The 24988-nt window shown below is 36.5% G+C and overlaps 1 protein-coding gene across 1 annotated transcript in view; it reads right to left on the bottom strand.

Moving 5' to 3' along the window:
- LOC150097734 (equilibrative nucleoside transporter 2-like) overlaps nucleotides 1–24988 on the bottom strand; it is a 260759-nt gene that overhangs the window by 64265 nt on the left and 171506 nt on the right. Inside the window, exon 10 of the mRNA XM_090407215.1 lies at nucleotides 22417–22493. Within this exon, the coding sequence (XP_090263341.1) occupies nucleotides 22417–22493 (77 nt within the window). The remainder of the gene's footprint in view (nucleotides 1–22416; nucleotides 22494–24988) is intronic.

Here is a 24988-nt window from a genome sequence, read left to right as displayed (position 1 = left end):
CCCTTCTTGCCTGGTCTTTGTAGACCTCATGAAATTGGTTACTTCCACTTCCCTTATGCTGCCTCCACAATGCCCTTTTTCTCTGTATCGCATGCTTAATCTCTTTATTCATCCATCTCACACCTACCTTATTTAACCTTCTCACCCGTGGTATACATTTAGACATTGCATCCACTAAATATTTTTTGAAAATCCCCCAAGCTGCATTGATCTCTTTTCCAGCTACCTCCTCATTCCATGCTACACCTGCAAGCTGTCTCCTGAGCTCTTCATAATCACCCCCCTTGTAGTTCCACATATACCCTTTTTTCACAGGGGTCCTTGCACTCCTGGCAACCACCCAAGTAATCACCTCATGGTCACTTTCACCAATTGGTGGATGATTTGCTACCTCATTGATAATTACATCCTCCGATGAGATGAACAAATCCAAGACCCTTAATCCTCTTGTGCCCTCTGTTACATACTGTCTGAGGTAGTTATCCCTCAAAAACTCAAGAAACTCATTTTCTTTACTTCCAGTTGCTATCTCTTCATTCCAGTCTATATTGCCATAATTAAAATCACCCAGACTATTTTCACTGGGATAGTTACGTATTTTATAATTTGTTGCTGAGTATATCTAAGATAGCATTAAATGAATTCATAAAGATATAATTCAATGTTCAAACTTCAATTACTTGGCAATATGGAATAATTAACATAGTTTAGGGCAAACAAAAAAGGTTAATTTTGTTTACAAATAAGTTAATTTACAAATAGCTTATGGCTTACAATAAGTTAATTTATAAATAGTTTAATTAGGCATTTTTTAAGCCTTCCTTCATATTCATTTCCTTTAAATTACAAGTTGTTTATTTCAAATGTCATAAAGCTACTTTGTTAAGAAGACATGCAAAAATACTCCAAGTTCAGATAGGTTTTTTTTCCTAATTAACTGCAGATTTTTATGTGCTTATGTGTGAGAGTTGCTGTAGACGTTGTGCCTTTGTAGTGCTTGTGGTTTGTGTGTTTGTTTGTTTGAGTTTGCACTCATAAAGTTTTTAAATAGAGCAAGGTAAACTGATGGGCCAAGATGGCAATGGTTTTGTCTGCATGAGTTAAATTTTGATTTTATTCATTTTGTAAAACATGATATGAGCTACAATAGAGTTCACAGAGGATATGAAATAAGCAGTGACCACTTCCTTATTAAAATAAAATTAAGATTACCACCTAAATGGCTACAAGTAACAAGAACAGAAAGAAAAATTGAAACATTTGTTTATAAAACTAGACTATTGAATGACACAAATGTACAATGGCTATATGAACAAAGAATTAACCAGTATCTAGATAAAATAAAACAAAATGAAGAAATAGAAATAGAATGGCTTAATATAAAAACGATACTAAATGCAGCAGCAAATTTTTATGTGATATACAGTGGAGTCGACAGAGACCAAAGAGCACAAGCAGGAGTCATGATTTGGATTCATAACTCCCTCTCAAAACAGTTAAAACATTATAAATTATGGAATGAAAGAATAATAGAAGCTAGAATAAAAATAGATAGAGGCTATTTAACACTAATTGGGTTATATGCCCCAGAAGAAGGAAGAGAACAGGATAATATTGATTTTTATAATCAGCTACAAAACATATATAATAAAATAAATAAAAATGATTACATAATTTTAGCAGGAGACTTAAATGCAAGAATTGGAAACACGAAAATTAATAATAATATAGGAATACATGGAGAACACACTCTAAACAGAAATGGTAAAAAATTGATTGACTTTGTAGTTTATAATAACCTAAAAATAATTAATTCCTTCTATAAACATAGAGACATACATAAATATACTTAGTCAACAAGAGGATGGAAATCAATATTAGATCTTCATATTAAATGAAAAGACATCAAAATTTTCACTAGATGTTAGAGTTTTAATGTATGGAAGCGAAATCTGGACAATAAAACAAAAAGACAAACAAAGATTAACAACAGCAGAAATGAAGTTTATGAGAAAAACTGCAAAGTATACCCTATTTGATCACAAAAGAAACGAAGATATTATGAAAGAATTAAACCAAGAACCAGTAATTGAAAAAATTAAAAAATATAAACATAGATGGATGGAACACATTCAAAGAATGAAAACAGAAAGATTACCAAAACAAGCCTTAAAGTACAAGCCATTAGGAAAAAGAAAACCAGGACGTCCTCTTAAATGATTCAACAATGACTTCTAAGGCCGGAACAGGCCATACTAGGCCTAAATGCTTGATACGTATGATGATGATGATGATGACATTCATTGGTTTATATGGATAAATTATGGATTTTTAAGGTGAATAGAAGGAGAGAGTGTATGCAAAGTGCAACTTGCAAGCACGCACGCACGCACGCACGCACACACACACACACACACACACACACACACACACACACACACACACACACACACACACACACACACACACACACACACACACACACACACACACACACTCCCATTCACCTTAAATATGGGCATGATGTACCAGTGAATGAGGATGATGGAAGTAAGAAAGTAGCAAAAAGAATAAGTGCCTGGCTGATAGTGATAAAAGATACTGTGAAAGAGCAGTGAGTGAGTGGTGAGAAAGTTATGGAAAAGTGAATGACTGAGTGGTAAGAAAGTTATAAAAAAAGCAGGCAAGTAATCTGGTGAAAGAAGCAATAAATGATGGTGTGAATGACAAGCAATATTAGCACAGCAAAAATCATGAATGGAGAAAATAGCACAAATGTGGTGATGATATAGCAAGGAGAGTAGTAAGACAGTGGAAGATGCAAAAGACAGTGGAATAGCAGAAGAATAAAGGAAGAATGATAAAGAAGCTAGCATGAAAGATATGAACATAAATGAGGATTTTAGAAAATAACTGGTGAGGTTGAAAAATGAACTGAGGCATGTGAGATATGGCATTTCAAGAAGAGATTGGCAGTTGAAGTGTAAAAAGAAAGGTTCCAGTTGCAGAGAAGTCAAAAATGAATGACTGCAGCAGAATGGTGGAAAGTAGTGTAGTGTTGCATGGGAACTCAATGGTGAAAGATGTAAAAATAGAACAGGCGTTGAAAAGTTATGTCTGAGAGAACCAATGATAGGAAAATAATGAAGGCTGTGGAAAAGAGGGGAAATGCAGAAGAGCTGACTTTGCTAGTAGGACACAAATGATTAGCACAAAATCCTCTCTTTCTGCAATAGCTATCATGATCATGAATGGCATGATAGCTTGCAGAAAGAGAGGATTTGAGTTTGTGGATGTGTGGGGATAAATTTAAAGGTAGGAGACAGGCTTTGCCGATAGTCTGCATTTGAGTGAGAGCAGTAGTGTGAAGCTATCATATTATGGGCTAGGCTCCATGTCATCTGGACTCAATACTGGAGTGGGGAGTGGTGGTATTATTTTACACATGAATCTCAATTTGCTCTACAAAGCAATACCAAACATGCTCTCATCTGGAGGGAACCAGGGACACATTATCATCCCTCTAATATCAGTAAAAGCATGATATGGAGAGGAATCTTGTTGGGTGGACACACTGACCTTTATGTGCTTCCTAGCAGAAACATACAATATTCACAAAATGAATATTGCAACTTATAGAGATAAGGTCCTGGATCCCTATATTTATCTGTATGCAGGTGCAATAGGAAACACTTTTATCCAACAAAATAATGCTTGTCCTCATTGTGCAAAGCTCATGGACCAATATCTTCAAGAAGAGACTATCATATGCATGGACTGGCCAGCTATGTTTACTGACCTTAATCCCATCGAGCAATGGTTGTTATTATCAAATGATCTCCTGAACATTATCATAAACATATGAAACATCACTATGAGCACTGTATTGATGTGACCACATTCCTTATTGAGGCACTGTGATAATTTCATTTTGACCTCTTGTTTTTGACTGTCTTCATGTGCCCATTTGTTACTGGACTAAACGATTTATTTACAATTTTTGTGGGTATTGCTTTCACATCTTATATCATACTGCTTTTCACTGTAAAAATTCATCATAGAGTTTTTGAGTTATCATGATTTTTCTTTGTTATTAAATTTATAGAAAACAGTGGTCGGTGAGAATGGAAATCTTTTTAGAGAGCAGCACAACACAGCACACATTTGTTATAGGGGGATCATGCTTCATTAACTTTGTTACATTTTATAATAGGGTGACTAGTGTATTGGACAGAGGAGATTATTATTATTCAATGATTTATTTGAATTTTGCTAAAGCAGTTCAGGTACCACATGATAAACTACTGTTGAAATTGAGTTGCATTTGGTAACAAGGTTACAGGGATGATTGACTGATAGGAGCCAGTAGTTGCATATATAGAGTGCTCTACCTCAAAAAAGGAAAGTGACATATAGGAAAGATAGTGCTATTGCATAAAGGCAGTAGCAGATGGGAAGTGTCAAAGTATAGACCACTTTGTGTTTCATCAGTAGTTGTTAAGATCTTGGAGAAGTTAGTGACGGACAACATACAGCATTGGGCAGATAAGAGTAATGTTATCTGTGAGAGTCAACATGGATTTGTAAGCAGTGATCTTGCTTTAGTAATATGATTGCCATTTATAACAAAGTGACAACAGTAGTTGATGAGGGAAAGACATATACAGGCAGCCCTTGGTTTACGCCTCACTTCCATTCCTGAAAAAATGGGCGTAAACCGAATTGGCGTAAAACGAACCCAATTTTAATGAGAGGTACAAAGTTATGTTCTGCACAGTCAAAAAATATGCACTTGAAGTATGTGTAAAATTATTGTAATTAAAGCTTTCATAAAACATACATATATATTTGTTAAAATACAATTATTAATAACGAAAACAAAATAAAATTATATACAAAAAATATGAAACCTTGAAAAGATATTACATATTTCTATGTTGAAGTTCCTGGTTTCGGATCACCTGCATTTTTTTTGAAAAAAGTATCCAGTGTTAACTGCCTAGATTTTCTTTTTCTTTCTTCAAGGAGTTCAGTGTAAGGTCGAATAGATGCGATTACACTCCTTTTTACGTTCGCACTCTGTTCCCAATCATGGTCCATTTCGCAGAGTTCATCAGTCAATGTCTCTATGCTTGCAAGGATATGCTGTAAATCGACTGTTTTTATATCTCTCAGAGGACCTTCTTCATTTTCTTTCTCCTCCTTTGGATGTTGACTTAATTGTTTGGCTAATTCTTTTAAGTCTTCATTTAAAAGCAGTTTATCATGGCTCTCTAAGACTTCTGCAACATCTTCAGCTGTAATATCGTCCAATCCCACCTCTCATACAAGCTTGGTAATGTTTTCAATAACATTCTCCTCTTGCTCTAATTCCTTGAAGCCGTGCATAAATGCTGGAAGAAGTTTTTGTCATACTCCTTTTAAACACTTTGCTGACACTTCGTTCCAAGCTGCCTTGATGTTGTTAATGCCCTTCAAAATATTGAATGACCGCCAATAGTTTTTAATAGTTTTTCCTGAAGTATCCAAGACTCTTACCATTTCCATAAATGTTATACGGAGGTAATAGGCTTGATATAATCCCCTGATCCTGAAGTATCCAAGACTCTCACCATTTCCATAAATGTTATACGAAGGTAATAGGCTTTGAAGATTGATATAATCCCCTGATCCATCGATTTCAAAAGCGATGTTCTGTTTGGGGGCATGTAAACAACCTTGACATCCAATGGTGTTCTTACTTCAGCAAGGCTTTGAGGATGCCCAGGGGCATTATCCAAGAGAAGCAATGTCTTGGCTGGCAAATCATTTTCTTTACAGAAGCAAAGTACGGTAGAACAAAATTAATTTGTGTACCAATCTATAAAAACGTCTTGTGTAACTTAAGCTTTCTTGTTCCATTTCCAGTAGATTGACAGCATGGCTTTTAGACCCTTGAAGGACCGTGGTGTCTGTGAATGGTACACCAACATTGGTTTAAGCTTCAAAGTTCTGGAGACATTTGCACCCAACAAAAGCATAGGTCTATCTTTTGCAGCTTTAAAATCTGAAGCGGAACGTTATTCACAGGAAATGAAGGTGCATGATGACAATTTTTTCCAGTAGAGCCCAGTCTCATCAACATTAAAAATGAGATTAGGAGGATAACTTTCTTGTTCTATACAGTCTTAAAATTCATTAGGAAAATCAGCCAATGCCGTAACATCCGCGCTTGCAACCTTACCACATAATTTGACACTATTTGTAAAAACATAATTTTGCAAAAACACCATTTGCAAGAACATAACTTTGTACCTCCCATTAAAATTGGATTCGCTTTACGCCCGTTTTTTCAGGAACGGAAGTGTAAACAAAGGTTGGTTCATGAGACTTAAATCTCATGAACCAACCTTTGCTTCCTAAAAATGTTTCTTTGCCTCCATCTGTCTTTTTAAGATCATCAAAAATTGTTTTTGTTTTCTCAGTTATAACAGCCTGCATCAGAGGAATGTTTTCCTGATTCAAGTCATCCACCTATAATGATAATAATTTTTCCATTTTTTCATGAAGTTTACCCTACTACAACTTACATGTTTTGCATTTAGTACTGCCGTAGATTGTTGCAAAGACTGTTTTATTCTAATTGCATTTTTCATAATTGTAGTAACAGTCGATGGAGGTAAGTTCATACGTCTACAGACACTAGCACATGTCTGCCCATCTTCCATTCTTCGAATCACCTCCATTTTCTTTTCAAGTGTGATTGATTTCTGTGCCTTCTTAACACCAAGTTCTGCTAACTTTTCTGCAATTTTTTTTCAGACATGATATGTAATTACGTACTTTATCAATTTAAATACATATGTATGTAAAAAAAATTAAATAGAACAATTAGGTAGTTTCAAAGTAAAACTAGCTTTGATACATATACATCATAGTAGCTCGGTAAACGCTCAAACACTACAGTGCCTGCTAGCATTGTTTCTCAGTCAGACGAAACTACAGTAAGAAAGCATGAACAGGTATCTGCCGTTATTGTGAATCTCCATAAATTGAACCGTGGTAAACTGAGGGCTGCTTGTACTGCCATTTTTTTTTTATTTTGCAAAGGCATTTCACAGAGTGAAACATGATAAGGTGATATTTAAATTGCAGCACATGGATTTAGATGTCGGACGTCAACTGGATTTGGGAATGGCTGTCAGCTAGATATCAGAGAGTTGTGTATGGTGGGGTAGTTTCAAGGAGACAAAAGGTTAAAAGTGGGAGTCCCACAAGGCTCAGTACTACGACCTGTATTGTTCAACCTTTATATCAATGACATTGTCAATGGATTGCAGGGGGATATTCAGTTGTTTACAGATGATGTGAAGCTGGAAAGGTTTATTAGTAATAGTGCAGATATGCCAGCCCTGCAAGAGGATTTGAATAAACTAGACAGATGGGCAAATGAATGGGGATGTCAGTTTAATGCAGCATTCTAATGCAGGTTTAATGCAGTTAAATGTAAAGTCTTGAAGTTTGGGATATATCGATGGAAGGCTGCATACTCGATTGGAGGGGCTGTACTGGAGGAAATAGGGAAGGCAAGAGATCTGGGGGTGATGATTGTTAGCATACTCGATTGGAGGAGCTGTACTGGAGGAAATAGGGAAGGCAGGAGATCTGTGGGGTGATGACTGTTAGAAACCTCAAATTCAGAGAACATACTGCAAAGATGGTAATGGTAACACAGAGGATTGCTTCAATACTTCATTATTAGCAATGAATTGTTCCAATGAAGAATATAAGACACAGGCCAGGAGAGTGACTAGTATGGTAAGGAAGGCGAAACTGGAATATGAGAAGAGATTGGCCCTAAGATCCAAAGAAAATCCTAGGGAATTTTTAGCTATGTAGAGGAGAAATGATTGTAGAAGAATGTGGTAGTCCTGCAAGAGGATTTGAATAAGCTAGATAGATGGGCAAATGAATGGAGATATCAGTTTAATGCAGCAAAATGTAGGGTCTTGAGGTTTGGGAAACATCAATGGGATGCTGAATACTCTATGGGAGGAGTTATACTGGAGGAAATAGGGGAGACAAGAGATCTGGGGTTGATGATTGATAGAAACCTGAAATTTAGAGGACATATTGCAAAGGTGGTGAAGGTAACACAGAGGATTGCTACAATTATGAAAAGGACGCTGACCTACAGAGACAAAAGAGTTATCATTCTGTTGTATAAGACCCTGATCAGACCACACTTAGACTATTGTTCTCAGATTTGGTCCCCAGGATTTGAAGGGGATAAATTAACTGTGGAAAGGGTACAAAGGTGAATAACAAAGACAGTTTCAGGACTGTACAATGTTAGTTATGAGGATCAACCGAAGGAATGTGGACTGCAGAGTTTGGTGGATAGAAGAAGGAGAGGTGATATGATTGAGACTTTTAAACTGTCGAGAGGTGGTTACTGGGGGGTTCTTTCGCTTAGTTGAACAGCAGGAAGGAGTGATGACAAGGGTATGATAGACTTTGTGTTTCCTAGGAATTACCTCTCACGATAAGTCTTTTGACTCCATAGAGGAATGAATAATATTAATATTATCAATAATAATAATATAGTGGAATTATTTAATGAAAACTTCATCAGTATATATCATAATGGCATGAATGATTTTATGCAACATGTAAAAGAGAGACAAGAATTAGGAAAATTAAAGGTGAAAGATTCAGAGGGGTGTATCTAGTGTTGCTTGGATTAGATGTTAATAAGGCTGTGGGAATGGATTATATATCACCACACATTTCAAGAATGTGCAAATAATTAGTGATTCTTTGTTCTGGTTATTAATGAGCGTCTTGCAGTGGGGTGAGGTTTCTAACGAGTGGAAGGAAGGCAAAATAATACTCTCCACAAGCATGGTTTGAGAACCAGAAATTTCCCATTATAAACCGGTCTGTATATCTGCAGTTGTGATCCAAGTGTTGGAAAAATTGGTTAGAAATAGAATATAGGATTGGGTTGATTGACAGAAGATTCTCTATGATGGTCAGCATGGGTTTAAGAGGAGCAGGTCTTGTTTCAGCAATCTGCTTATGTTTTATGATAATGTGACAAATATGTTGCATGAGTGAGAATCATATAGTGATATTCTTAGACTTTGCAAAAGCATTTGATAGATTACCACATGATAAGTTGGTGTACAAGCTACAGAGGATAGGAATAGATAGTATATTTGTTAGATCGATTGGAGATTTGGCTCTCTGAATCATTCAGAGAGCCAATTATACCTGATACCAGCTAGCTGTGTATGATGGAGCCATGTCTCAGAAAAGGAAGATGACCAGTGGCATGCCTCAGCGTTCTGTTCTTGGGCCCTTACTGTTTAACTTATTTGTTAATGATATTCATGTGGATTGACTGGGGATGATCTTCAAATGTTTGCCGATGATGCAAACTTAGGAAAAATTTTCAGGAGTAGAGCTGATGTTAATTTTGTACATAAAGATTTGAATAGACTTTTAGATTGGAGAAATGAGTGGGGTTACAGTTTTAATATTAATAAATGCAAAGCATTACACTTTGGGATATAGAGGAAGTGGATGAGTTTTACTGTCACTGCCTTAGCAAGTGGTAAAATCCTCCACTCTCACCACCTTACTGATATCTAAAGTATTTGGTATGAAGCATACATCCTCTTCATGCACATCTAAACTTTCAACCCTTCCTACCTTAGAAATATAACATACTTTACTAGAATGAATAATCCTATGAATAAGAATGAATAACAAAGTGAACATAAAACATGTTTACTATGCCATGTGCATTAGTTACCTAACTATGGTCCCTAAAGGTTATTCATTGATAATCATGTTTGCTCCTACTGACATATAACAAAAAAAAATTCCTTTTGATATAGAATGTTTGCATATTGCACAAATATTCAGATTAGTTATCATTTCAACAGTTTTATACTGGTTGGTGATACCACATTTTAATGTTTAACCACCTTACCGGCCATTATGGATCAAATACGTATCCATCATATATTTCAATGTAATATCAATGGTATTACAATTTTAATATGCACTTCGCATCCATGATTACCTTGACGTCTATAGACGTCTTGGCCGGTAGCATGGTTAATAGAGGCAAGGTTGGTGACTAATTTTAGACCAACACTATTAGCTAAGAAATCTTTCATTTAAAAAAAGAAAAAAAAAGGACAGCTTCTGGGAAGAAACATTCATATTTGAATGTTTTGCATCAAAAGTTTAAAGATAGATTTTTTCCTATCAGTAATTGATGATGTCACTGCTATTTTTTTTCACATATCTCATAGGACTGACCAGTCTGCCCATGATAATGAATGTTGTAACTGCATCTAATCTACTAAAAATCTGAATCTGTGTACCAAAGATGAGAAGCCCTCAGTGAACAAAGTAGCAGAGTAGAGAATAGTGAACTAAAGAATATCTCAAACAGCATGGCCTGGTTGGCAAGGCAAGAATATAGTGTCCTGCTCTCCAAACAGTGAACCAATGGTTTTCAAATCATACTGTGGGCATGAATGTTTCTGAATGTTATTAGGTGATCAATGATTTTCATTGCCCAGTGTAAACCATCACTACCCTAATCAGGACACTGCCCTGATTAGGGTAATGATGAGACCACCTGAGAGTACCAGAGAAAGCCTTTTATGGACTGGCATGTTTGGTGGAGCAGGGTTTCTTTCTAGTCCTTCCAGATTAAAAAGAGACCCAGGTTTGATTCCCATTCATGATGTGAGGACCTTTATATGGTCTCTTTTGACTAAAGGTGAATTAGCCAGTCTCATACAGAAGTAGGGGGTTTTTCATCCTCCCAGAACAGAGAAACCTGCTCGGTGAACAGACATGGATTTATAGCCATGAATACTTACAAATATATGTGGAGGAGATAAGGCCCCTCACCACACATCATAATGCCATAGTTAACCATGAGTCAAATTATGGTAGTCAACCTCCTAAATAGGAGATGACACTTGAATGGGGTTTTTGAGTGTTAATCAAAAATGTACATACTTGGACTGAAAGACTAAAACAGAGATCAAAGGTTGGACTTTCATCTAGAATGTGGGCTGCTGAAGACACACAAAGATAAGTATTCTTCTGGTAAGCAAAGGTAATAGTGGGACAACATATGTCCTTTCTAAATACCTGAAACCTTAACTTCTAAAATTATATGCAGTATCTATTAAAAGACATCATATTACATATAATGCACAATATAGAAAACTAGGTGGATCCTCTATCAAATTCACAAAACTGTGCTTACTCCTGAAGGCAAAGGAGATTTGATATCTGGGAAGATGACAGTTGAGAGGCCTGAAGCACAAAATAGCTCACTGCAAAAGTTGCTATGATAGAAAGGTTGGTACTATAGAATACTGTGTGCAAATTTGGTGACCAGCTTCAACTGTCATTGTTTAGAAACAAATAACTAAAGCAATATCAGGACTCTGAAATGTAGGTTATAGGGAGCTTTTGAAGAAATGTAAATCATATTTACAACATCATCAAATGTAAGTCATCATATTAATCCTCCTCCATGTTAATCATGTCTAGGACATGATTGTGAATGGATTTACAGCAATATGATATGTTGCTGGCAAATGGGGGACTTCCTGTGATGAATCCATTGGCTTGGCTTTGTGGCGATTTGTAATAATAATGATAATATTAAAAGAATATGCTGATAGAAATTCTTTCCTCAGGTTACAACTCTTTTCTTTAACTTTGCTAATACATGTCCTCTGCAACTTTCAGATGGAGAAATCAATTTTACAAAGAGGTTTTTGGTCACACTATAGAATTTTTCTTCCTACCCATCTCCTCCTCCTTCTCTTGATAATTTGTTCGTAGAATGATGGTTTGATTAGGCTAATAGATTCAGCAAGATTAAAGCTTGATTAATTAAATGTGGATTTGATTGTGGATACTCCTCCAAATGTACACTATCGGCCAATAATTGTCTGGAGACACCCTGTTATTTGAAGGTAATAGCAGTATTTTATTATTTGAAGTATTAGTTGAATACAGGTGATATGGCAACACGATGTGAACTCAGTGACTTCGAGAGGTGTCATCTTGGGCATTGTCACATTGGTGGCATGTCCATACGTGCTATTGCTGCTCAAATGGAGCATCCAAAATCGACACTTGGTGGTGGTGTAATTAACAAATGGAGATGTTCTGGCATCACTAGTACAGGAAAACAACCAGGGTGGCCACTGAAAAACTGACAGTAATAGCAGGGTGTTAAAATGGGTGGCACACAAAAAACTGGCTACAACCAACACAGACCATCCATGTTGAGTTCCAGGGTACCAGTAACCCAGACCAAGGTGGCTTGTCTCGCTTAGTACAAAGAGCATGTCAACTGGACAACTGACCAGTGGAAAACAGTACTCTGAATTGATGAATTGAGGTTCACCTGTTTCCACTCTGATGGCAGAGTATGGGTGTGTAGGTAGCATGGTGAATGCTTGTTACAGTGTGTTGTACCCATAAAGTTTGGTGGTGGAGGAGCAATGGTGTGGTGTGCATTCGGCTGGTTTGGAGTGGGACCACTGGTCATTGTCCATGGTTCCAAGAAGGCAGCTCAGTACCTTGATAGTCTGGATAACCAGGTGCTGCCTACGCTGTGGAGTTTTTATGGAACAGACCCTTATTACTATCAGGACGATAATGCCCCATGCCACAAAACTGCAGCTGTTATGGAATGGTATGAAGAGATGGATGTTAAATGACTGCCCTGGCCTGCCCAGAGTCCTGACCTCAATCCCCATCAAACACGTGAGACAAATTGGAGCAGCGTTTGAGGTCCAGAGCAGCACAACCTCAATCTGTAACTGAATTCAGTGCCTGCTTTGATGAATGGAGACAAATGGAATGCAGGAATGGAGACAAATTCCACCTGATATCTGCCACAATTGGTGGAAAGCCTCCCTCAAAGAGTGCAGGAGGTGATCAAAGCCAAAGGTGGACATACCTAATATTAGGGTTTGCCTGCTGGTATCAATTGTAAATCGCTAAAGTGTCCAGACAGTTTCTGGTAGATAGTGTAGATGTGGATATAATATGCACATCTATTGCAGGTGTAGACTTCTGTGGCTAATTGGTTCAAAAGATATATTTCGGTGATTACACCACATTTTTTATTATTCAGTTATACAAAATACTGAAATAATAGTTCCCGACAAGTTTCGTAAATCATAGGATTTACATCTTCAGGGGGTAAATAGTATAACTTAAAGTTTAAACAAGAGAATTAATAAATACAAATCATAACCGTTAATAATAAAAAATGTGGTGTAATCACCGAAATATATCTTTTGATACACATCTATATTTGCACTCCTTTGTGAATTACTTTAACAACACATTTTGTGTTGCATCAATTCACAACACTATAACATTTCAATTTACAATTCAATTAAACATTGTTCACATTATCAGCAGAAGACAACAAAATACTTCCTAGTTTGGATGTACTCGTATCACAATCTGACAACCATTTCAGCTTTCATATATATAAATAAATTGCAAAAACTGAAATATAACTGTATGCTAAGTCAAATTACCCTTGGAATCAAAAAACATATTATAAAAACTCTGAAGCCTCTGTGGTTCAGTTAGCTCTATAATGTCCTTGGAAAGACATAGGTTTTAATGCTTGAACTATAAAGATGCTTTACAAGAGCTTTTCAGATGAAGTTGAGTTAGCTGGTCTTAAATGGAAGTATAGGCAAACTGGCCAGAAAAGCACATACATAATTAACAGACATAATACATTTACTTTATTGCCTTTGTTGTTTTAGCTGTAATTCCAAACAACAGTTAAAAACTCTAAGGCAAAGAGCTGTCTATCATCCGAGATCTCTCTCTCTCTCTATCTCATTTATGTACCAAACTGCTTCATTTAAAAGCCTCTTTCCTAAACAAATGGATAAAAAACAAACAAATGTATTATCTGTCATGAGGAGAGCAAAATGAGATGCAGAGTGGGGAGCATAGTTTTCCTATCCTTTCAAGTCAAATTACTCTTGTAATCAAAAAAATAAATAAATAAAAAAATTAAAAAAATATAAAAGCTCTGAAGTCCACTAGAAATAGTTTTTCCAGCATAATGCAGTGATATTTCAAAAACAAAACCTCAGTGAAATATAAAATGATCAATATCATTTTATATTTAATATGTTTCATGAATGCTTTCCATCCTTAGTACAAACATCCTAGAGTTCATGAGTTTATATGCAATGCTAGTCTATTGTAATACTTTAATCGACTTACTATGATCAGACAGGCTAGTCCTACAAAATATGTAAAAAGAAATGAACAGTAACAGCATTGATTAGCTAATTAAGTTAAGGGGATAATCAATCCCTCATTATTTTAAAGCCGCATATGAAACTCGGAGATTGAAATCTAAGAGTTTCATGCCGAAGAACTATCAGCGAGTCCAAGCGTAAGTCAATACCTGGGTAGTACACCTGGGTAGTATAATAAGGATAGTGCTCCACCTTTGCTCCGAGTTGCTCTAGTGTTGTAGATTTATGCCGCCGGAAAAAAATAGCCTCTTGGCTCTATATCGTCGTTAATTAGCATCGGGAAAGAAAAAAAAAAGCTGTTTGCTCTGGTCATGTGAATCATCTAGAATAGATCAATCATACCTTTCTATAGTGCATAAGAAAATGTTATTAAAAATGTGAATGCCTCTTCCTGGAATCTGTCGTTATTAGAAGAAATTAATATATCTAGCTGGAATGATGACTGAATGATTCGGTCATCTACCTTGGGCTTGGGGGAAACATTTCTGATACTATTAATGACAGACTGCCAACAGAAAGGCTGTTACAATTTCAATTCTACTGAACCTCCCATTAAAGCATCATCAATTAGAACTTTTTCTAGCTCCCCCCCCCCTCTCGATCCAGCAAGTTGGTTCCTGAGTTAGTCAACTTCTGCTTTTTACTCCATTTCTAAGAAAAAATAAGCCACAGTACTTACTATTTCTGGTGAAAATATGAATGTAAGGGTTTAAAATCATGAGATCAGCAGTTTGTCTGCTATGCTGTACCCCCCTTCCCCACAATGCCTTGAAAATTACCAAGTTGCCATGATTTCAGATACTGATATGGTTAATGGTGGAAACCAACTTTCCACTGATTTCCAAAAGTTGACTCTGCCTACACTTTTTAGGGAATTAGATAAGCTGAACATAGTTTCATTTACCAATCCATGCTGGTGAACATGAATTTGTACAAAGTGTCAGTGAAAGCAAAATGGCAAAGGAGAGCTGGGACAGAAAGAGCAGAAAGTGAAGGAATTAAGTAAACTCAATGTCAATTAAGTAACAGGACTTGATGATAACCATATGTTTTAAGAGAATATTTAAGGGAGTTAGTTTAAAGAATCATCTGACATGCTTGTTGAATAAACAACATAGAAAAGTTAAAGTCCAAAATAAGTTGAAGAAAATTTTTCCACTGCATTATGTCATGTCAAAACTGTTGCTTCAAATTTCAGTCCCACAGCTTGTGTATCTGGAGCAGTGGTTAAAATGTTAGAGATAGGCTGATGACTAGTATTCAGAACTGGACGCAGGACTTCTATTCTCAGCGTTAGATTTTTCGCAATGGATGCATTGCGGAAACTGCTACATGTATGTGCCGAAGAATGTGAAGGATCTGTGGTCAGTCTGGCTAAATGAGAAGAACAAAAATGTCAACATATGTGAGAAGTGTCGGGATAGGTTGAAGTGTTTAGGAATGGAAGCTGACATTGGGACCATAGTGGAAGAACTTCAGTGGGAGTTCATGAAAATGAAAAATGACCTTCATCTTCTGCATGAGGAATTGGAAGTGCTCGTTAAGAAGATACTGGAAGTTAAAACTGAGTTTAATGTGTTAAACAGAGAAATTAGGACTATAGAGATTACTTTAGCTGAAGTAACTAGAACAGGATTACGTATGGATGAGTCTTTGGTGAATGATGCAGTAATAAATAGCATGGGAGTGATTGGGAGTCAACAAAATAAAACCACAAGTGGCCTAGAAGAAACGAGATGTCATGAGAGTAGGGGGTAAGTAATAGAGCGTTGAGTAATGAAACTGGGAGAGTCATGCTGAATAGCGTAGAAAATGAGTCCATGAGCGACGCTTGTGCGGACTTGAATGAAGTTAAGAGTGGTAAGATATATGGTGATTCTATGATTAAGGGTATGGAGAGTGGTATGCATGAGGAGTGCTTGGCTGGTGGGACAATAGAAAGAGTGGCTTTAGCAATAAAGAGAGGGCATGAAGCAGACAAGATGATAGTTATGGTGGGTACAAATGACCTGAGTGGTGGTATAAATCGTGTAGGAAAAGATTTAAGAACATTGTTAGATATTGTGAAGAGGAAAAGTGTCAATGGGAGGATAGTGTGTGTGTGTGCTGCCTCGCTTTGACAATTACGAGTTAAGTAGATGAGCAATGATAATGAATGATATGATTGCAAGAATGTGCAAAAAAAGGTCTGGAATTTGTTGATGTTTGGAGTGTGTGGAGGAAAAAGACAGTTGTATGCTAGAGATGGGCTGCATCTGAACATGGAAGGACATAAGCGATTGAAGAAGTTACTGTTTTCTGAACAAGTCGAAGTAATTGGGCAGGGAAACTAATATTGAAAAGGTTGAGTGTAAGAGAGAGAAACATTAGCACTGATTGTATATTTATTGATCCTTATTTGCAGAATAAATTGCAGAAGAGAGGGGATAAAAATCAGCATGGGACTACTGAAATTAGTGACTTATATATCAGTTGTAAAGCCAGTACAAGATCTAAAGGGAATCTTCAATTTTTATATACCAATGCAAGAAGCATTCGAAATAAGAGAGAAGAATTTTTGGCATTAGTCAGTGCAATCTCACCAAAAGTTGTAGGCATTAGTGAAACTCGGCTGTCAGCAGAAGATGTGGTCACTGGAATTGAATGTGATGGGTACAGTATTTTCAGGAAGGATAGAGAAGATAGAACAGGGGGAGGAGTACTGTTGATGATAGCTGATGTGTTGCAGCCAAAGAAAGTAGTATATCAAGATGATAGACATGTGAATGAGAGTTCATTTGAGACGGTCTGGTGCGAAATAGTGACCAACGCAACCAAATATACAGTTGGATGCTGCTATAGGTCAGGGAGTACGGGGGGGGGGGGGATATTGAATTCATGCATCAGCAAATTAGTGCAATGAGTGCAGGGTTAGTGATTACTATGGGGGATTTTAATTATGGTGATATCAATTGGAAGGAGGAAATTTCATGTAGCAAAAAGGAAATGGAGTTCATACATCTTCTATGAGATAATTACTTTAAACAGCACATAACTGAATGGATACGTGGTGTGAGAGTGTTGGACCTGGTTATTGGTTCAGAGGTTATATGCATAAGTAAGGTGTCCTCGTTATCTTCAATTGGTGAGAGCAATCATGTGGTATTGACTTGGGTGGTTGCAAAATCTGTGGGTTAAGAAGGGGTATATACGGATTTACAGGTTAGGCAATTATAACAAGCTTCGGCGTGAGCTTGCAGCCATCCCATGGCAGAACATATTGCAAGGAAAAGATGTTAGCAGTGCATGGGATAAAATCAGCAGGTATCTGAGGAAAGCAATACCAGATTGTGTCCAAATTGTCAGGAAGTCAAACAAGGCGGGCGTTAGATGGATGAGCAGTAGTATCAAGCTTGATCTGCAAAAAAAGAAAATGTTATGGAGAATTTACAAGGAGAAAGGCAATCAGTACACCCACGAGCAGTACAAGGCTTAAGCTAGGAAGGTTACCAGCATAGTAAGAAAAGCTAAATCAGATTATGAGAAGACCTTAGCCAAAAGAGATCAAGAGTAATCCCAAAGAGTTCTATGTGGCAAGTAAAAGGAAGAATGACTTCGGAAGGAGAACTTTAGTGGGTGCTGATGGTATTGAGGTGACAAAATCTGATGTAATAGTCGAGTTACTGAGTGATGACTTTTCAAAAGTCTATCACCCAAGTCAAGTGAGGATATCTCGTACCTGTAGAAATAACTAATGTGAGAATTGAAGGCTAAGAAATCAGAGGTATTTAATATATTGCAAGATTTAAATGCAAACATTGCTGTAGGATTAGATGGAATATCTAAGATATTTAGATATTCCATCTAAGATATTCCATAATTTATTGGAATATCTAAAACTGCAGTAGTTAATTACAGACCAATCACCATCTCAGGAGTAGTGGTAAGAGTATTGGAAAAGTTGGTTAAAGACAAAATTCAAGAATGGGTGGATCAGGATATGATACTCTATAGAGGCCAACATGGTTTTGTTAAAGGTAGATCCTGCCTTAGCAATCTATTAACTTTTCATAATAGAATGACATCTGAGTTAGACAAAGGAGCTGGCTACACAGTGGTACTTCTGGATTTTGCTAAGGCTTTTGACAGGATACCCCATGAACACTGTTATGCAAATTGGGGCAGATGGGAATGGATACTAAATTGGTGATATGGATAGGAGAATGGCTCAGGGAGAGATACCAGAAGGTGGTGTATGGAGGAACCGAGTCCAGGATGAGGCAGGTGACCAGTGGTGTGCCTCAGGGCTCTGTGCTTGGGCCATTGTTGTTTAATTTGTACATAAATGATATAGGAAATGGCTTACAGGGAGATATTCAGTTGTTTGCTGATGATGCAAAGTTGGGTAGCGCAATAAAAAATCAAGCCAATGTTGAAAGTTTGCAGGATGATTTAAATAAGCTAGTAGAATGGGCTAAAGATAATGGATGTCAGTTCAATGTGGAAAAGTGTAAAGTCATGCATTTTGGGATTAAAAGATTACCAGCTGTGTACTACATTGATGGAACAGTACTCCAAGAGATTGATGAGGTTAGGGACTTAGTGGTGTTGGTAGATAAGGAGATGAAGTTCAGAGGACACATTGCTAAGGTGTCCAAGATTGCACATAGGATTACTTGGTTGTTGAGGAACACGCTGACATCCAGAGATAAAGAGGTCATTATTCCCCTTTATAAAGCATTGATACTTCCACATTTGGATTACTGTGCTCAGGTCTGGTCACCTGGATTCCTTGGAGATGAGGGGGCTGTGGAGAGGGTTCAGAGAAGAGTGACTAAGTTTGTGAGTGATGTAAAAAATGCTCCCTACATTATAGATTGAGAGCTTGTGGATTGCAGAGGTTGGTTGATAGGTGGAGAAGAGGGGATATGATAGAAACATTTAAATTACTGAAAGGTTTTTATAGGATTGATGCAGGGGAAATGTTTCAGCTGTGTGATAGTGATGGAAGAACAAGAGTTCATCCCTGGAAATTAAAGAAGAGTGTGGTTAACAAGGGTGTCAGAACAAGGTTTTTTGCCTGGAGGGTGGTGAATGAGTGGAATTCATTTCCTGACTTAGTCGTGAGCTCTTCGTCTGTAAATGAATTCAAGAAGAGATATGACAGATATTGTTTTGCTAGTTTGGGACTACCACGATGAGTCTACTGACTCCATGGAGATATCCATAATAATAATAATAATAATATATCAAGATTCTTTATGAGGGATGGCATTAAGGAGGTTGTGTTTTTTTTTTTTTGGGGGGGGGGGTAGATGCCTAGATGTATGTCTAGTTTTTCGAAGGCCTCTGACAGATTGCTACAGGAGAAGTTGGTATTTAAATTCCACTTTAAGAAGTAGGTCTAGATAACAAACTATCAAGCCTGATAGAAGATTGGAGAATACCCATATCTAATACTTATAAGCAAGTTGTGAATGAGGGAAAATCATATCCCATTACAGAAAAGTTACTAGTGGTATGCTGCAGTGATTTGTTTTAGGGACATTTTTGTTTAACTTATATGTTAATTATATCAGGAGAGATTTAAAGGAGATACACAGTTGTTTGTAGATGAAGCTGGATGCGAAACTGATGTTATGGATATTTGGGAGATTCTGAATAAGCAGAACCAATTCAGAACCAAACAGAATTCACTAATAGGAACAACTATTGGTGAATATATTGGAGAAAATGGAAGGGATAAGGCATTTGGGTGAATTATAGCGTTGTTGAAGAGGACAAAACAGTTAGAAATAAAGAGGCTATAAATCCAATCTGCAGTACAACTTAATCAGGTTGGATGTGAACTGCTGTACATAAATTAAATGTGAACTGCTATACATAAATTAAATTGCTTGGTTTTTCAAGGAGATTTAATTTTGTTTCAATTTGAATTACAGCCTTAAGTGACTAAAGGTAATGTACTGTGTTTGTTAAATGTACATTCTTTTGGCCAATTGGTCTGTTTTTCAAGATGAAAAAAGTAGTACCTTGGGCAAAAAAAAAGATGCCAAGTTTTTGGGAAACTGAGGATGCTATAGAAGTGATGCATGTTTGCACAAGGAAAGGTTGGGGGTGGGGGGTCAGTCTGAGAAAAGATTTATTGTGACTGTTAAGCTGGGTATTATCAAAGATAAGGAAAGAAGAACTAAGGTCTTTGTGTTTTGGAAGAATTGAAGGTGAGTAGGTTGCTACCACCCTGCACTGAAAGATATTTTGCAGATTAGTGTTTAGGCACTGATTGTAGATGATCTCGAAGCATGAGATATAAAAAGTTGTGGAGAGTTGAAGCTTGAGATGTTTAAGCACTGCAAGGTTTGTTATATGAGCAGGAGGAATACGGAGTGCCATCATCAACAAAACTGTAGAGAGTGGGTGAAATAACAGTCCTGAGGAAATCTGCATCAGTAGGAAATTTGAAAGAGAGAACATCCTCCATCATTACATGCAAGGAACAACTCAAAGTAAACTGGCAATTCAATTACAAAGGATGGAAGAGACCATAAGATGGTAATTTGCTTAAAAGCCCTTGTTGCCAAACCCCATAATATGACTTGTTCAGAAAAGAGAGATTAAGCTTGTGTCAAGCTTCTGGAATTTTAAATGCAAAATAGAATGAGGAAATCCCATCTGTAAAGAATATCTATGAATAGGAAGAAGGACATGATATGACCGAGACAAAATAATATAAGCACGTAAACACAAGAAAGATATTTAATTAACCAAATATTTCGGTCTGGAAATAGCAGACCATCTTCAGTGGCACTACAAGAACAGTTTTAAAAAAATACAAGGTGGAATACTAACAATAGATCATTTAAAAATAGAACAAGCCTCGTGATGTTATATCACTAAGTATTAAACGGAATATTTTTAAGCAGAGACATGATTGAAATAAAGATATTAATTAATAATATTAAATAACATAAAATTAATATGAATTAATGAGTTATCCTGATTAGACTTTCCCAGATTTTTGATATAGATATACAGTCATTCCGATTCAGGTTAGAAAGATGGAGTAAGGCCTCTACACTTTCTTTGAATAAACGTTCAAATTTATAACAGGATCTATTTAAGAGGCGAGTTTTTGACCAAAGGATGTTGTGGCTAGTTTCAATCCCGTGCTGAGCCAATCCAGATTTTTCAGGTTTATTGTGATGAATGGAAGATTGATGTTCTTGGATTCTTTTTTCAAGAGAAAGTCCAGTTTGTCCAAAATAGGAAAGATCACAGTTGCAGGGAATTTGATAAACTCCAGGAAGAGACATAGTTGAGTGTTTGTCTTTAGGAGAAGGAAAATGGGAAGATAATTTGGATTATCTTGTTAGACTTTCCCAGAAAAATCTGGGAAAGTCTAATCAGGATAACTCATTAATTCATATTAATTTTATGTTATTTAATATTATTAATTAATATCTTTATTTCAATCATGTCTCTGCTTAAAAATATTCCATTTAATACTTAGTGATATAACATCACGCGGGTTGTTCTATTTTTAAATGATCTATTGTTAGTATTCCACCTTGTATTTTTTTAAAAACTGTTCTCGTAGTGCCACTGAAGATAGTCTGCTATTTCCAGACCAAAATATTTGGTTAATTAAATATCTTTCTTGTGTTTACGTGCTTATATTATTCAGTCTTTATGTCACAAGTATCCTTAAAACATCAAATTTTTATCCTTCACGGGGAAAATGCTACCAAAACAACTGAGACAAAAGTTGATGAGGAAGTCTGTGCTAGATTGATGCAAAAGAGATTTTTCAGAGATTGGAAGGAAACAGTAAAAACAAGAGGCTCCTCCTTATTCAAATTCTAGGGATGTAATTTTTGTATAAGAAAAACCTTTATGAAGCAATGCAGCAAGGAGCAGGTTTTTACTGGATAGTGAAGATGAGTGAAATGTATTGCCTAAGAGTGGCAAGTGCAGAAACTGTAAACTTGGTTTAAGGCAGAGTTAATGAGCACTGTGTCTGAATAGTAAGAACTGAATAGTAAGTAACAAGTGCTCTGCTTCCACAGTAGTCTGATAATGATAATAGTAATAATAAACCTACCTTTTTAAAAATTGCAAACAAAGATAATCTTGGTTGAGAATTGGGTTGTTCTCTAATTTTGGGTTTTATTCTGGAGGCTGGAAAAAAAAAACAGTTTCATCTTCCACCAGAATGAAGTAATTAGATAATACAGTACTGAGCTAGAAATTATGTTTAGTTAACATATAACTACAAAATTATTAATTAAGAAACATGAAAATATCAATAAAATTGAATAAGTTAAAATATAAACTCTGTACTTTAATAAGATCTCTGATAAGAGAATAGAATTGTTTTGGAATTAAAAATATAAGAATTGTAAAGCAATCAAAATATTAAAAAAAAAAAAACTCATTTAAGCTAAAAGTCGATGCTCTCCGCAGGAGCTTAAAATAACAAATATATATGAACTATGCAAGCAGTGTATAATACAACATGCAGTATACAAGTGGCATCAGATAAGTCTAGTGATTAGCCCAAAGTCCAGCAAAGTTGAGAGAATATCCATTCACATTGCTCCTTTAGATTAAAGTCTAAAAAACCATATGCTTAGGTTGGTATGTACAGTGATACCATTTACTGTAACACTAGGCAAGAAAAGTCTGAAATTCAATAGAGACTCTTGAGTGGAGATGAGTGTAACATCTGCAATTTTAGTAAGAGAAAGTTCCAACAGTACCACATTCAGTTAATGAAGGAATTACTGCAATAAATCCTGTAATTTATGCAACTTCATTATTTGTATTTATGTTAACTACTCAGCCAACCAGCTGCCAGCCTGGTTGACCGAGTGGTTAGCATATCTGCTCCCCAGCCAAAAGGCTGCGGGTTTGAATCCTGCCGTGGGCATGGATGTTTGTGATTGTCTGTGAAAATACTAGTGGTGGTTGGGGGTAGATGGCATTGGTGTAGCTGGCTGTGATTCATTGTAGTTGAATAGTGGAGACAGAGGGTTGTAGAGTAGGTGCCCTCCATCAACGAGTCCTTGGACTCCCTGGAGGTGTCATGTAATAATAATAATAATTATTGTTTGTCTAAAAAGAGAAGTAGGTTTTATCACTTGGTTACAAATTAAATTAACCTTGCCAATAAATTATATTCTTGTTTAATCCTTTATCCAAGTGTAAGTAAACAAAGTTTGCACATGAAATATCTTCAAGACTAGGCTACTTTGGTTATTTGTCTTTGAACCCTCTCTAGTGTTTCCACATCACAATGAAAACTAGGTGACCAAATCTGAATACAATAGTCCATATGTGGTCTGACCAATGCCTTATATAGAGGCACCACCTCCTTATCCTTACATATCAATGTACTTTTTATCACAGCAGCACTTGTATATTATTACTATTATTATTATAATTGCACCATCCATGAAGTCGGCAGATTCACTGCAGGAGGTTCATTCAATTGACAACATATTTATCATACCAAATCTTAAAATCCTTAACATTTCTTGTATTAACAATACATTCTGCAGAGGATGGGAACAGACAGCATACTTGTTAGATGGACCGGAGATTGGCTCTCTGAACGATACCAACAAGCTGCATATGATGGAGCTGTGTCTCAGAAAAAGAAGGTGACCAGTGGCATGTCTCATGTTTCTGTTCTTGGGCCCTATTTTTTATGTGGAGAGTTGGCAGTGAGTGGAATGCATTGCCTGAATGCATTAAGAGTGCAGGTAGGATAAATAACTTCAAAGCTCATTATGATCGCGGGATTCTGCTAGAGGGCTACACAGTCTGTAGTGTTTTCAGAGAGCTACCGAAAGCTAAGTATAATTTTGAGTGAAAATTAGAATATCAGTTTGAATCATAACGTAATATTGTCTAATTTTGGTAGCTTGTTGTGTCTGTGTGATTTTGGTGTGAATTCCGTTTTATTTAATTTAGTATTTTAATGATATGTTTCATAGATTACCACATGATGCCAATGCGATGTAAGATAATGGCGTCCAAAAATACGACGGCTTTGTTTAAAAATTGTAATATGAGAGAGTTTGTCCAATGTGATGTGTGTGTGTGGGATGTATGCATTCCTGAATGAGACTGGAGTTTGGATTGAAAGTGATAGTGGTGGGAGAATGTGCAGAAAGTGTAAGCAAAGTGAGGAGTTGAAGTATGTGTCAGGGTGTGAGACAGTTATGGTTGAAGAAAGCCAGAATGTGAGTGAAAATAGTGGCTTGATAGGGAATTGCGATGTACAATATGACAATGAGAGCAGTGATCAAAGAAAGAGTGAAATCAACTATACAGGGAGAGAAAATGGTTTAAATGATAAAAAAAAGAGGAATTATTTGTAGGAAGTGAGATCACTAGGTTGCGCGCAGTGATACAAAATTAGAGCACATGCAAAACTCTTTCCAGAGTGATTTGGCTAACATAAATAAACAAGTGTTTGAAAGGAAAAATAAGCGTAAGAGTGGGAGAGTTTCTGAAATGAAGGAAAGAGTGTTGTATGGTCACTCGTTATTAAGAGGAGTGATAGATGGGAGTTTAACTAAATCGTACTTACCGGGTGCAAAATTTAAGGATGTAAGTGAGAGTATTAGAGCGCAAAAACAGAGGGTGAAAGAATTGATAGTTGTGGC

This window comes from Typopeltis vanoorti, chromosome 17, assembly GCF_054136105.1.
Source record: "Typopeltis vanoorti isolate ZY-2024b chromosome 17, IOZ_Tvanoo_1.0, whole genome shotgun sequence".
Taxonomy (NCBI): domain Eukaryota; kingdom Metazoa; phylum Arthropoda; class Arachnida; order Uropygi; family Thelyphonidae; genus Typopeltis; species Typopeltis vanoorti.
This window is presented reverse-complemented; position numbering and strand designations above follow the sequence as displayed.